The sequence below is a fragment of the Dicentrarchus labrax genome, unplaced genomic scaffold, assembly GCF_905237075.1.
Source record: "Dicentrarchus labrax unplaced genomic scaffold, dlabrax2021, whole genome shotgun sequence".
Classification (NCBI taxonomy): Eukaryota; Metazoa; Chordata; class Actinopteri; family Moronidae; genus Dicentrarchus; species Dicentrarchus labrax.
This window is the reverse complement of record NW_026136707.1, coordinates 6,570,331-6,585,032: the sequence shown is the minus strand read 5'-3', so window position 1 is coordinate 6,585,032 and position 14,702 is coordinate 6,570,331. Positions and strand designations below refer to the sequence as shown.

The 14,702-nt window shown below is 39.0% G+C and overlaps 1 protein-coding gene across 2 annotated transcripts in view; it reads right to left on the bottom strand.

Moving 5' to 3' along the window:
• LOC127366875 (mannosyl-oligosaccharide 1,2-alpha-mannosidase IA) overlaps positions 1–14,702 on the bottom strand; it is a 188,531-nt gene that overhangs the window by 53,059 nt on the left and 120,770 nt on the right. For both annotated transcript variants that reach the window (XM_051406233.1, XM_051406234.1), the window contains exon 4: positions 9,500–9,580. In XM_051406233.1, coding sequence (XP_051262193.1) covers positions 9,500–9,580 — 81 coding nt within the window. The remainder of the gene's footprint in view (positions 1–9,499; positions 9,581–14,702) is intronic.

Sequence of the window (14,702 nt, the reverse complement as noted above, 5' to 3'; positions counted from 1 at the left end):
CAGTCAGCCACCAGGGGGGCGGTTGAGATGTATTGGCCTCACTATTTGGCAGCGGTCATGGTGTCCATCTTTATATATGTTGATGGACAAACCGTCCATCTTAAACATCCATAGATGAGGGGATGCAAATCACGGTGCGTACTGACAGTATGTTTGCTCACTAACCAACCACACCGCGTGCATGTAATGAGGAACTTATCTCCAAGTTAAATTGGCCAACATATGCTTTATGCACACACTGTTTAATCAGTGTTTAATCTATGAAAATTGGAAAGAACATGATTGTGCCATAGCAGGTGGGCAGCACAAATCATTGTAATCCTTCAAAAGAGCACTGCAGCCTCTCTGTGCAGTGTGTAGTGTAAAGTTTTTAGCAAGTCACAAAAATTCAAACAGGCATGGGCAAGAAAACAGTTTGGGCATTCCCAACAAATTGCAACTTCACTGGTGCACAAGCTCCACCGTGCACTATAATTAAAATGCAGCTCAGGGTTGAATATTTAGATAAAAGTTCAATACACCAATTTCATAAAATTATCAAAAATGTTTAAAACATGTTGTCAACATGCATTTTGCATAATATAAAGATTTAAATAATAAAAAAAAAATCAATATAAACTATTTTAAATTCAGCTGCATCACTGCAGAAAATGCCTGGGGAGTTGGAAATGTTTTTGAAGGCGCTGTGCAGAGTGTAATGAGAGACTCTAAGAGAAAAACAGTGAAAAACAGATGTGTAGGAACACGTACAGAGGCAGATAATTTTCCTATTCTTCCTGCGTATCAGGTTGTGATTGAGTCTTAAGACATACCGGTTGACATTAGCTGTGTTATGAATATCAATTTGCTCTGCATGATCTTATCAAGCAGGCGAGTAAAGGCCAAATCGTTCAGTCTAAGAACAAACTTTGTTGCTCTGTTAATGCATGCCGCACACTCTGCTGTTACTGCAAGTAACATGACAACTGAGTTTCCCTCGGCGCTTAATGATGTGAGTTAATGATGCTGTGACAGAGAGAAAAACATCCAAATAGAGATAAATAAAGAAGCTGTCATCTCTGAGAGAAATGTTGATTTGCTGCATTTTTCTCAATGTGATATGTGTGATATTTATTATTGTCTGTGTGTGGGTGCTCTCCTGTGTTATGACCCAAATTAAGACCATATTTGGAGACAGAAGTGGGTCACCTAAATTAGAAGGAAAACAACATGGACTAGTGCAAACACCATACCCCTCACCCACCACACTCCCTAACAAAGAGACATCTAAAACTATGGTATTTATATGATACCACCAGGTTTTAAAAAAAGAGACCCACAGGCCATAAACAAATATTCAAGTTTATGAACTTTAGTAGAGAAAATAAAACCTGGAATGTCAACGTACTTTAGTGTTCAGAAAGAAAAGGTTAGATTCATGTCTCTTTCCTTTTCACCAAACATTCTCGAACAGTGAGTCCCTTATCCCAGAGACATGAAAAAAAAGAGCACCAACCGGTTATAGACATGAATGTGTGTGATTGACCCAGAATAGAAATAAGCAGGTAACAAGATGTTTATTTCCTCCCAAGCAGAACTGCAGTTTCATTTCAATTCTCCGAACACATATGTCTTGATACGAGTAGTCTAGCACAGAGTTTATTTTTAGCGTGCTTTGACCTTTATTTGTTGGCTTGGCAAGATTTTTCAGAGTAAAATGAGGTTCATAATATGGCTGCTACCAACGATTATAATGACGACTCCTAATCCTTGTCCCTGCCAGCACCAGGAAAATATACACCCCTCTCTCCTCAGTATCTCTCTCTCTCTCATGCTCCTTTCTATCTTTTCCTCTCTTCTCCTTCATGCTATCATTATCATTGTTCCCCCAGTCTCCCTCTCTGTCTTTGCATTTTTCCTTTCTTTTCCTTACTTTGTCTAGCTTGCTTTCCCTCTTCGCCTATTTGCCTCTCTACTCTCTTCTCCAGACTCTCCTCCCCATCTGTCTGTCTTTCTTCTTCTCTGCGTCTGTGCATCTTTCATGGGCAGAAATAGTCTGTCACACATGGGAGACGACCAATTACATGGGAAGTCTAAGGGGCCCTTCCCCAGAAAAATTGGACTAAGAAAACATATTCCTCCAAATCCTCCTAATTTGCCCTGGCCAAGTTGTTCGTCTGACCACAACAATGTAAATTAGAAAACAATTCCTCTTGCTCAGGTGACAATCTAAACATAATACATGTATACTACTGGAATAAGTCATTTTTAAAGTGATTTTACATAGAGTTCTTATTATCCTTTGCTGAGCTATTTCAAAGGTTAATATTTGTATCATAGTAGATTCCGGGGGTGGACTACGTAGAATATACAAACATTTCAATGCCCTCACGTGTGTACTGAATGCTTTGATTACTAAAGGGTTTTCTTGGCCCTACACCTTAGGGCTTTGAAAACCTTAAGTAAGAAGGGTACACAGTTATCAACATTGCTATTCAAGGATATATTTCTCAAATGTTCTATTGCACAAGGAAGAAACAAATAAGTTACAGCAGTTGTTTTGACAGTGTATGAAAAATTCATATCACATGGGTTATTTTAAACTAGTATACCAGTTCATCCAGTACATCGCCCAGCACTAGTACTATATAACTGTAAAGCAACATCAGACTACATATTCTGCACACCTCTTGAGTGGGAGTCAGTCTTAGACTGTTTATATGCATAAATAAAATGTGCGCACCCACCTGTCTGTTACATTCAAAGAGACTGACAGCTGTCTATCATCACCTGCTGCAGGATCCCTCTCCTCTAAACAACAGGAGAACTGCGGTTGAAAACTTCAAAAGATGTAGAGGAAAATATATCCAAAATTGTACCTGGCTGATGGATTGTCACTGGCCAAAGAACCAGCAGTCAGTACCTGGGAACTCTGCCACTATCTTTTGACAAAGTTTGCTATAAATCCAGGGTTTTTTTCCAACAAGCATTTTCAGTCTTACCTCCCACTCTTATTAAATTGACTGCGTTTATTCTTACAGAGTGCTTTACAATCTTGCCTCTCATTCACTCATCCACATACACACACACACACACACACACACACACACACACACACACACACACACACACACACACACACACAGTCATATACCAATGCACTGGCCAATCCATCTGGAGTAATTTGAGGTGTAGAATCTTGCCCAAGGACACTTTGACATGTGGACCCGAGGAGCCAGGGATCAAACCATCGATCCTGCCATTAATAGACGACTCTCTTAAACTACCCTACCTGCTGAGCCACAGCTGCCCTTTATTATTAAGGTTGTTGGCTAAATAACTATTTCACTGTCATGCTACATGCTGGTAGATGACAAGTTTGTACTATTAGAAAACTGGGGTGTTTGACATAAAGTAATTTCTTTTTAGACAACAAGCAGGATTGATTGGGGAGGTGGTGCAGCTAGTGCAGGCAGACCAGTGCAAACACAAAAACATCACAGTTGCATTCATGCAATAGAACTTTGTAATTACGTTTGTCTGATTTCTATTCAGATATGTTTTTGTCTGTCATCTTCATTAATCTCAAAGTGCAACATTAAACACTTTCATTAACTCACCCACACAGGAGATTAATCATATTAAACACGGCCAACCCTGGTTGAAAGGCCAAGTAACGAAACAGAGAGGCAGCAAGAGGCCCTGAGCTCAAATATGCAACGGCAAAGTCGGCAGATTGAGTGGCATTTTTACAGCTACGTCGTACAAACACAGTCCCGACTGGCTGCAGGATTTTCTCTGATGCTGCAGTGAGGAGGGTTCCTTCTTTTAGGAGGACTACAAAACCAAGCTGTTAAAAGCTGCCAGCAGAATTTATTACTGTTAATCTTTAAACTTTTGGCTCGTCTTTAAAAAGAACAAAAAGTATCAATGAATACATTTATTGCTAAGCTGTAAGTATGTTGAAAATATATGTTGTTTTACTGTGTTTCTCTGTGCTATAAACCTTCTATGTATCTCCAATAATACCTTCTAAAAAGTAGCCAGAGATTGTCGTACTGATTATATTAGTTTTCTTTGAACACTCTGTCGCCTAGGAATACTACTTACAGCATATTTTCTTTCCATCTTTCTAACTCTCTCTCTAGTTCTCCCCCTCTCCCCTCCACCTCCCTGTATCACCTTCTCACGCACTCTCACTTTTGCTGATCAGCATATGAACACACTTCTCTCTTCATCACCTCTCCCTGATCCCCCTCTCTCTCCCTCTCCTCATCTCCTCTTTTCTCTTGCTGATGAACATATGAACACACGTCTTTCTTCTCCTCTGCCGGCTGCTGCCTCCCTCTCTCCCTGCTGCTTCAGCTCAGCCCGCCGCGGGCAATTTTCACACAGGGCTGATTGAATTCACCCCACCCTTTTCCCTTCACTGTTCTCTGCTAAGAGAAGGAGATGAGACAACAAGGTCTCACACCACACACATCTATATGCATATAAATGGACACTGACAGATGAAACGCACTCTATAGAGAGATTGAGGTCGAGCCGACATACAAAAACGCATGTTCTTATATGGAGATGAAGAGAGGGGCAAATAGAATATGCACAAGCACCTGAAAAGACACACATGCTATGGAGACAAATCAGAACTGCACACAAGTTACATCAAATATAAAAGATGTTCCAATGATAAACACACAGGAGCTTAAATGGAGATGGGAAGATGTTTGAGGAAAACTTTTAGCCGATTTTCTGCGTTTTATATGATATTGCATTGTATATTTAGTGGTTCTGGACTGTTGTTCAGACAATACAAGCGAGGCATCCCACCTCTGCCCTCACTGTGCATGTGGGTGCACAACTGCAAGCTAAACACACTTTTAATAAAGGTAGAAGCCTGCAGATGAAGTTTTTACTCAAAGCAATTCTGAAAATGTGAAAATAGTATTGGACAATAAATGGGGGGTGGGGGTTTAACTTTGTTCAACTTTGACAAGCAAGTTTTATTTAACCTCCTCTGTGAGAGTATAAACTGCTCCACACAAGGGGAATGGTTTGCAGACCGACACAATGAATGTGGCAGCAGCGGCGAGGAGAAGGAGGGCGGCCGCCAACCTTGTGAACTCGCACAGGTTTTTGATGGCTTTACCACTGTGGTTTACCATGTGACCATGACAACCACAGAAACTACAGAAAAGGAAACAATACAGGAAATAATTTTACTGAATCAGATTTCTCGGATTCCACACCTCCACCTGCAGAGAACAGACCGACCAATGAAGTCTGGGAAAATAAATGTTGTGATACTAGTTAGCAGAACTTCTATATTAGTTGTATCCTAATCGTATCATATTGCTATCCATTTCCTTTATTTTAAGCTCACTGTCTGAAAGCAACTGTTACAAAACAATGGTGGTTGCTGCTAGCAACTGAATGTTCAACTGGGACCAACTGCTGCCCTGCTGGAGTCTGGGAAATGTTGATTAGCATTAGCATTAGCATTTTAAACTATTTTATGACTTTTTTTGGACTAAACCAGGGGTAGTAACCCCGCAGTTCCAGAGCCACAAAAAAATCTCTTTAGCCCCTCTCCAGTGGCTCCCTTTGGCTTTGACTAAGATAATTATTCATTTCCATATTTTCATGCAGGCCTAAAGTGATTCTCCAGTTGTGTCATGTCCCATTACACACCAAATACATTTAAAAAAAAACATTTTGTCAACTAAAATGTGCATCATACATTATGTCCAGTGGTTACAAATCTTCAGTCTCCCTACCTAGACAAGGAATGGATTCCAAAAGTCTTGGCAGAAAATAGAGAATTTAATAGCACATAGCCAGACTGGGACACTGCTGGCTTACTGGTGTGCTTGATCTCAAAAAATTAGCATTATAGGGCTAAAAATGATTTCAGGCAGTTGTCTTTTTATTTTTTAGGCCAGAAATGGCTTTTTGGATTGTATAGGTTGCTGACCCCTGGACTAAACAATCAAACAAATAGTAAACAAAAAAAGCAACAGAGAAATGGGTAATGCAGCCCCAAGGTACAACGAAATGGCCATACAAGTAGGTTTATCATCAAAGGAGGACACAGATCTAAAGCCTGAAGTACAATAATTGCCACTTGAGCTTGAGCCATTTGGCCTGTCCAGGAGTGTGTGACGGTGAATGATGAAACAGCAGTGAAAGGAGCAAGAGTGACAGCGGCTGGACGCACTTGAACAAGACATTTAACCTGGGGACTGCTTCCACAAAGACTAACCATGATCCTTCTGGGGCTCCAAGAAAACACACATAAAAACAGTATACATACACACATGCGGTCAGAACAACAGGAGGTTATTAATGGTCAGGTATTTCTCCTGTTCTGCTCCAAGCACTTCACCAGCAAACTGCATCCCGCAAGGAGCCATAATCATCACCCGCTCCCAAGCAATCATTTACAGCGGCACCAGCTGCCCAATATCCTCTGGTCAAACTGGATCCACAATCTGGTAATAGTCTCCCACACTGTATCTGGGGTGATTTAAGCCTCTGCAGCAGTGACAGACCTTCAATCTGTTGGTTTTATCATTCGGATGGAACAGCAGACTCCTAGGAAAAGACCCTAATGGGGGAATCGAGGGGAGGGGGATCAGGTAGCTATAAATCTTGCTTCTCAGGGACCCTTCACAGAAAGCACACAACTGAGCCATGTGATGGATAACTACGCAGGGGCAAAGGGTATTGATACGTCCGTCAGGAAACTGGGACCGCGTGCTCCATCTCATAAGAAAGATTGTGTACTATAAACGGAAAGAAAGTCCAAACCAAAGAAAAGAATGTCGGCAATGGACTGCTGTCGTCTGAAAAAAACATAGTGAGCAACAGAGCTGGATGGAAACACTAATCACAAAGACAATAATGTCTTCACTGCAGAGAGAGGAAGACATTGGGGGGAAAAAGAAACTGATGCATATCCATGTTTGGTTTGGTTCATTTAGGCTGGTATGAAAGCTGTCAATCTGATATAAATTAAATAAACTACTAAAAAATCCTTCTTATAATCATAAACTGTTGCGAAAGATGCCTCCCAATCTGTAATAAGCAATGTATAGCTATTTAGGCAAAATCAACCATGTTAACATACATATACATGTCATCAGGGGGTCAGTTTAAACATTTAATTCAGCTGTTCCTCAATAAATAAAAAAAAAAGTAAAATTTAGCAACCACACAACTATCCCTGTGATATTACAGTATAAAAACAGTCTTTTTCATCTTTTTTCTACTGGTTTGTCACTATTTATGGCATATAAAGTTTACCTGAAGTCACAACTAACAATGCTCTTTGTGAACACCAAAGAAGATAAATATACATTGTAACATTAGACATCGGAAAGTTCTTAATAACTTATTGTCAGACTCCCGTCCGTGATTCTGCAGGATCACCAAAAGCATCCTGTCACTTTCTGTTTTCTCCCCTTAATAATTCGGTATGAACACGAACCGCATCGGAAATAAAAGTAATCTATGTATTTTTTCTGCACGCTAAAACATGAAACGTTTTTAAGAGGTGTCTGTTGTATGGTGTCTCTTTCTTTTTACTGCTTTTCTTCACCCAGACTAGTTGGCACTTATGCCCTTGTGTGACACAGTGAGATAAGAGCAAACTTCGTGGATAATACACTTCTTTCTTTGCACATTCGCAGCACGCACAGACTACTATTAGAAAATGTCATTATTGATGCCATATATAGACATTTCCATGGACCAGGGAGTAATGGAGAATTTTCTGCATGGCATTAATGGCACGCAAATGTGGAATAATGGATTCAACAATATATTCTGCTCCGGCAATGTATTCATATTTCACTCATCCAGCAGTGGTGGACAATTTTATGCTGCTCTCCCCTCAACTCGCTCGGCCTGCAAATCAATGTCCATTAAACCGACTTGAGTGTTCATACGTTACTGGATCCTCTCTCCATTAATGCTGCTTCTGCACAGATTTTAGCCTCTTGCATAGAGTGCTGTTCAAAACAGTACAACCGCAGTGTATTGTGAGTGTACGCTCCAGGAGGCTGCTACAGGCAGCTGCTCATTACGGTGACACATTGACCTCTAGAGACTTCACAATGCACCGATAATGAACTGGACCATTTGCGCTGTGTGGTTGTCACAGGCAATTTTTAAACCTTTATTTATCCAGCCAAGGTTTACAGACCACTCATACTTCTTTTCTGGCAAGGCCGTGCTTCACACTCATAAAGTTTCACAGCTTCACACCTGGTAGCTGTCCATCGTAACCACAGGCCTTTACACAGCAGCTTCACTGGAGTGACTGCGGCTTCTTCAAGGACAGAACTGTGGTAGTGGTTCAAGCAGAGACAAGCAATTCTCGTTTACCTTTCCTCAGATATTTGAGCATATAGCCAACCGGTTCTGATCATTCTTCCCTAGCTGCGGAGTATCGATACCTTAATACTTGCATACTGCAACAATAATGCAATGACATTTGACCCAGTGTATAGTTAGGGTTGATTATTTTCAAGATTTTCTTAATTTATAAAGATGTGGGATCCTTGGCATTAATGGAATAAGGTCACCGAACCAACGCTGTACTCTCCTAAATTACTTACATGCCATACTTTATAATAATTGACACCTCTCCCCCTTCCTTTTTAGACACATATAGATTTGCAAAGTGCTCTTCCCAATTATGTATACCAATTTTAAAGTTTTTCTTTAAACAATATCCTCAATGTTACTTACGATAGAAACACAGTACTCTCACAGATAACTTAACTGCCCCATGGGTTTGTGTTATGACCACAAGTTTGAATTATTTTAACTTAATTTCTGTAAGAAAGAAATCACGCACCACAGCCAACAGTGCTATGGAGAAGAAGTCTGTCAGAGACCTGAATCAGAGCAGTACAGCATCCCACAGTATTTCTTACTGTGGTTGCACTGTAGTTGTTAAACCCAGAACCAAAAAGTGAACTGATTTAAGCAGCAGGTTGTATTCTCTGTTTTCTCAACAGTGTAAACTTTCATCCACCTTTAGCAGAACACGTAACACAATGTAGCTCAGCAAGGTTGTGTTACTTGATTTATTTGTTTTGGTTAGTTTTTCTATTCTGTGTATTTATAGGTGAAAAAATGAAGGGAGCTGGAAACTGGATATAGAGTAACTGTTGTAGTGAAACTGTACAGCACTATATACATCCTAAAATCTAGATAAAATATTATATATTAATTACCCAGGAAGTTACTGGGTTGTTAAAACAGAATCTAAAAGGGTCAAAATAATTAAACAACGAGCCTGATGTATACTGTGTGAGCAAGTGACATTGTTTTGGTTGGAAAACCTGTGACCTGAAGTGTGGGCACTATGCTGACACACACACTGACACACACAAATGCAGTCGAGCTCAGAGGCAGCCTGTTCATCATTCAAACTGCAGGGCTGTTTGGGGATAAAGGAAGCAGCAGATCTCACTAGAATAGAGGGATAACAGACATCTATTAATCTTACCTCCTCTCCTGTCAGGTAGTATGCCGACAGCAAACCGCCAACGTAACGGATGTTCACCTCGAAGAGTGATGCCTCGCCGTTCTGTTGAACCAAGAGAGAGAGATCAAATTGTCAAATGTCATATTCAACGAAGGCCTCAGTCAGCGTTAAAGCAGCACAGTGGTGTTTATGGAAATAATAACACACTGTAGTCGTCATAGTAGTCATCGTCTTAATGTATTTAATAACTGGTAGATTTGAGACCCCAGATGCCTAGATAAATACTGTATTTAATTTTACACACTGTAAGCTGTGAAGTCTTTGTGAATCAGGGGTATGATAATGCAATTTAATTCTGGTACATATTCATATATTCATATATTCATATTCAAGACGCCATAAGAAAACCTGACATTGGCTTCTTGCTTTTCTTTCCATTTACCTATCAATGCAGTTGAAGTATTTGTTTATTTGTTCACTCAGCATGATTTACAGTCAACACTGAAGTGGTGTTAATGGTTGCTCGAGGCAGTTAGCCTAAAGTTTTGTAAATATCGATAAAAGTTAACATGTTTATGCAGCAACAACTTTTTTGGTTATATGGAAAATATTTCTGTTCATTGGGGAACAAAGAGGAAAATCTGGTGCACAAACAGTTCTAAGATGTACAGGAGGAGAAACTATAAGCATCAAATCTTCCGACTTACTTCTACAAGAGCCAGAGGTGCCAGTTTATAAAGTACACCTTTGTGTAGAGAACATAAAAAAAGATCTTTCTAAATCAAAAAATAAACAAGTGTTAGGTTTCAGTCAGTGGATCTACTCTGGAAAAGGTTACTAATCTTAGTTAAAGGTGCTGATTGGAAACAAATCTGACATTCAAAGAGCAACACCAGACTTGTACCTTTGAACAAAATTTGTGATGTGGGTGGTGACTCAGGTATGTAACCAGGCCTTGTGAAATAGTGGCTGTGAACACCTAATTGCCTTTCTGGACACACAGTAGCAGCTCTCTTGTCTGAATTGGGCAGCCATTGTGCTTTTATACTGGTAGCCAATCCTGTCTGAGTAAAAACTGGTGTTACTAATGGGTAGTATGCCGTACAGTACCAAACAGATATTGTGTACTTCAAGTGAGAGACCAACTACTTAATTACAATCTTTTTCAGTCATTTCTTATTCTCCAGCCATCATCATATTCTGTATGCTTGCATTAGTTAAATGATAAGGTTGCCAATATTCTGTCATTTTCTTACCGTCAACTGATCTCATGGCAGGATAAAACCAACAATGCATTAGTCTGCCTCCCCATACTTTCTGATTTACAAGGTCAGTCAGTGACTCTCACACTGCACAATGTGCAATGTCATTAAAAAAAGTCTAGGATTTAGGTGCATCTAGCGGTGAAGTTGCAAATTTCAACCATTTGAATACAACTCCACAAAAAAAGGCGAGAGACCCTATCTAGAGCCAGTGTTTGGTTTGTCCGCTACTATAGAAACATGGTGGTTCAACATGGCGGACCCTGTGGAAGAAGAACTCTTCCCTCTGAAGATAAAAATGGCTTATTATAAGGTAACGAAAACACAATTCTTATTTTCAGGTGATTATACACTAACAAAAACATACCTATGAAAATTATATTTCATTTCTGCCAAAGATCCTCCTAAATGTTAGACACTGGACCTTTAACAGCATGACAATTTAACAGCAAACATTAGTCAAACGGGTAAATAAATACAGCATTTTTGGGGGACTTCAGTCACAAGTTTGGCGCTCTAGTGAGTATTTACAGCATTAATGGAGGACTTTAATGGAGGATTACGGCAGAGAGAAATACACTTTACCAAGCTTTGGCTTCCCATGGGATGTGTCGACAATAATAAAAATACCAGCAGACTTATTCTTTAGTTAAAGCAAGCTAAATTTGGGAAGAAACAAAGAACCCCATCAGACTTTTACTTTACAGTATGTTGGCATTATTTACACAAAGGCAATTCTGCAATGAATCCCCATGACAACAGCAGATGTGGTTGCTAGGAGATGATGTGACCGAGCAACAAAACCTCTTCTGATTTACTGATTGATTAACATTATTATCCCTCATTAGGAAATGTTGGTGTATTCATAAGTCTGTAACAATGCAATACAAGAATGATAACAAGCCAATAAAGTAGTGCAAGTTCAGCCTCAGCATTAATTGCCAACGTCAAAGCATTAGTATCACTGGCAGGTATAGCTCAGAGGGATGGCCAGAAACATATGCCTTATAATCAAAATAAGTCCTCGCTCATAATTGCTCTCATTTTACACTTTGCTTGGGTTTTGTTTTACATTAAATGTTATTTTGAGTTCAGCATCAAGGGCATTCAGTGAAATGTTGTCTAGCTTTCGATGGATACATTAACTACTGTGAGAATAAAACTGGTCAACTTCCGCTTATGAGGTTGTCTCTCGAAGCTCCCCTTCCTCTCTTTGTAAGTCTGTAATAATGGTGAATCCCTCTTCAAAGAAATCCACGACTACAGCCAGGCCAGTTTCAAAAAGTCAGGCCAGAAAGTCAAAGCTGTGTAATCATGTTCCCCAGTGTTTTGTTTCCTCTTTTGTCTCTTATAGCTGAAGGCTGATATTTTATTCAATCTCCTCTGCTGTATGTTTTTAAAATGTCATCTGTTGTCCCTCTTCTTTCTGTCATTAAGAGTTTTAAATTGAATACTGTTCTGTGACAGTAGCTTAATAATGATAGAAAGAAATGGCAAGTAGAAGCGATTGGAAGTGAATAAAATCTGTATTTCTCTTAAAAAGAGCAACTCAAAGCAGTGCATTGGTGAGTATAAGTGCATTTAAATCCCCCTGTTTTTATGTGTATTTTCAATTTGTACATAGAATAATTTCTAAATATCATGAAAAATTGTTTATGCTTGGCCGAGGTGGGAAAGTGCATTGACTGAAGAAATAACATCACATCTGTATCAACTGATGAGGAAGCAATTTTCCTCAAATTAATACATTAAACAAACATAAATGTCATATTAACATTACATATTTTTTTGTTAATTTGAGGTTTGACTGGTGCTACTTTAATTATGTCATCTTATTGTGCCCTCATCTTCTGGAAAATTAGCACTACTAATTGTTTATGTTGATGTACCCAACTCCTTATATTCACATAACTGTAGTGGATGGAGAAATGCATTAATTCTCATTTTCTTTTGCAGGTTTTCTTGAAAGTCGGTTAAAATTTGGACTATATTTGAATGGAAACTTGACTTATGACATGACTCTGGTGCTTTAATGATGGCATTAGTGCTGTGGAAATGTAAATTATGCTGAATTTACCTTGTGAGGTACTAGAGTACAGGTAATTTCAATTACCCACACTCAATGATTTATATCTATGGTCGTCAAAATTGTTTTTCTGGCTAGTTTCTCAATAGTATATGAAAATACACAAAAAGAACAAAAACTGCTAGGGTTTCCTCTCCTTCAACTACTGTATGATTTTATATAATTACACAATACCTGTGTATTTATTGAGAGCCCCTCACTTACTTCAAACATAAAAATTTTGAATTTTTGGCAGAAATAACTAATATTTTTATGTGCAACTATGAGGAGAGTAATTGTGCTAAGTTGTTGTTTATGTTTGCAAACATTACATGTATTTGGTCTCCTTCTTTTCAAAATTAAATATGGAATAAGAGGTAAAACTGCATGTGTCTCAATATGTCACCATAATTACTGACTCTTATGCTAGCTGAAGGTTGAAGCAGACAGCTACTCATTGACTTAAAGACCCATTGAGAAGGAAATTGCTATCTCAAGAGTGGATGATAAGGAAACTGTAATTGGGTGCCACAGAGGGCAATTAGCTCCACTCTGAGGAATAGCATAGAGATGGGGAGTCATTGGCACCTGTTCAGTGGTATATATATATATGTATATATATGCTCACTGTAGTGTGTGTGTGTGTGTGTGTGTGTGTGTGTGTGTGTGTGTGTGTGTGTGTGTGTGCACAATATGTCATCATAATTACTGACTCTTATATATTCCTGATGTATGATGTTATAATGTTACGATTTTTCTTTAGGCTAAGCTAAGCTAACCAGCTGCTATATATGTACCGCATAGACAGGAATGTGTTATCAATCTTCTTATGTAACTCTCGGCAGGAAAGCAAATAAGCATATTTCCCAAAATGACAAACTATTCTCTTAACATGCAACGTCATCTGTTATGTTACTCTATAAATCAGGTAACAGCAGCAGGGCTGTAGTACAACCAAGGTGCTGGCTTCATCCCTGAAGAGGTGACATTTCTTGAGACAAAGCACCGATGCCTCTGGCAGGCCAGCTGAGCTGAGCTGTCTTGCCAACCCTGAAATGAGTGGCCCATTCGGTAATAGCACTACGATGGCAGTGATTAGGAACGGAGTGTCTATTTATCACCTGTGATAGTCACACTCAGCAAGACAGGTAGGAGGTACAGTGAGCAAGGACAAGAAATGCTGACAAAGGTTTTGTCAATCAGACTTTTACTTCCAAATACAGACTCAATAAATCACTCAAGCTTTGTATAAAAGCTCCATTCATATCAATACAGTATTTGAAGATGTACATTTCAGAATAAAACAGGCCTACGGGCACAATTTCTATTAAAAAGGGTTTTGTTGATTTTTGTATTTGAATCTGATGTATTTTTCAGGAACAACTAACACATTGTTCCAGTGCAAATGGGGTAACGATTCAGATTTGCATCTCCATTAAATCAACTAAAAAATGCAAGCCCCAGGCACAAAACAATAGAACTTAAACTCAAACTGACACAAATGGATTCAATCATCACATCATAAGCAAGATATCAAGAAAGAAGATTAAAAACAATGTCGAAGTCCTCTGAGAGGCTGTTTTCATATAATATGAATAAATACAAATTCTGCATTCATTTTAACTGAACAGAAGGTGAAGTGGAATAACTGCACAGCTGATTAGATTTGACTCTGACTAATGCTCACTGTAGAAATGGTTCAATCCTAACAGGTTTTTCCAAAAGCTTTCCTTTAATTTGTCCAAAACAGAAGTAAATTGCTTTGTTTTTATTTTTTGTCCAAGTTTAGCTTTTGATTTAAAAAAAAGAAAAAGACAAATCTAACTTTTAAAGGTTATTAGGGCTGTGCAGCTGTTAATTGGACAAACACATCAAGATCATGTGGGTACATGGAAAA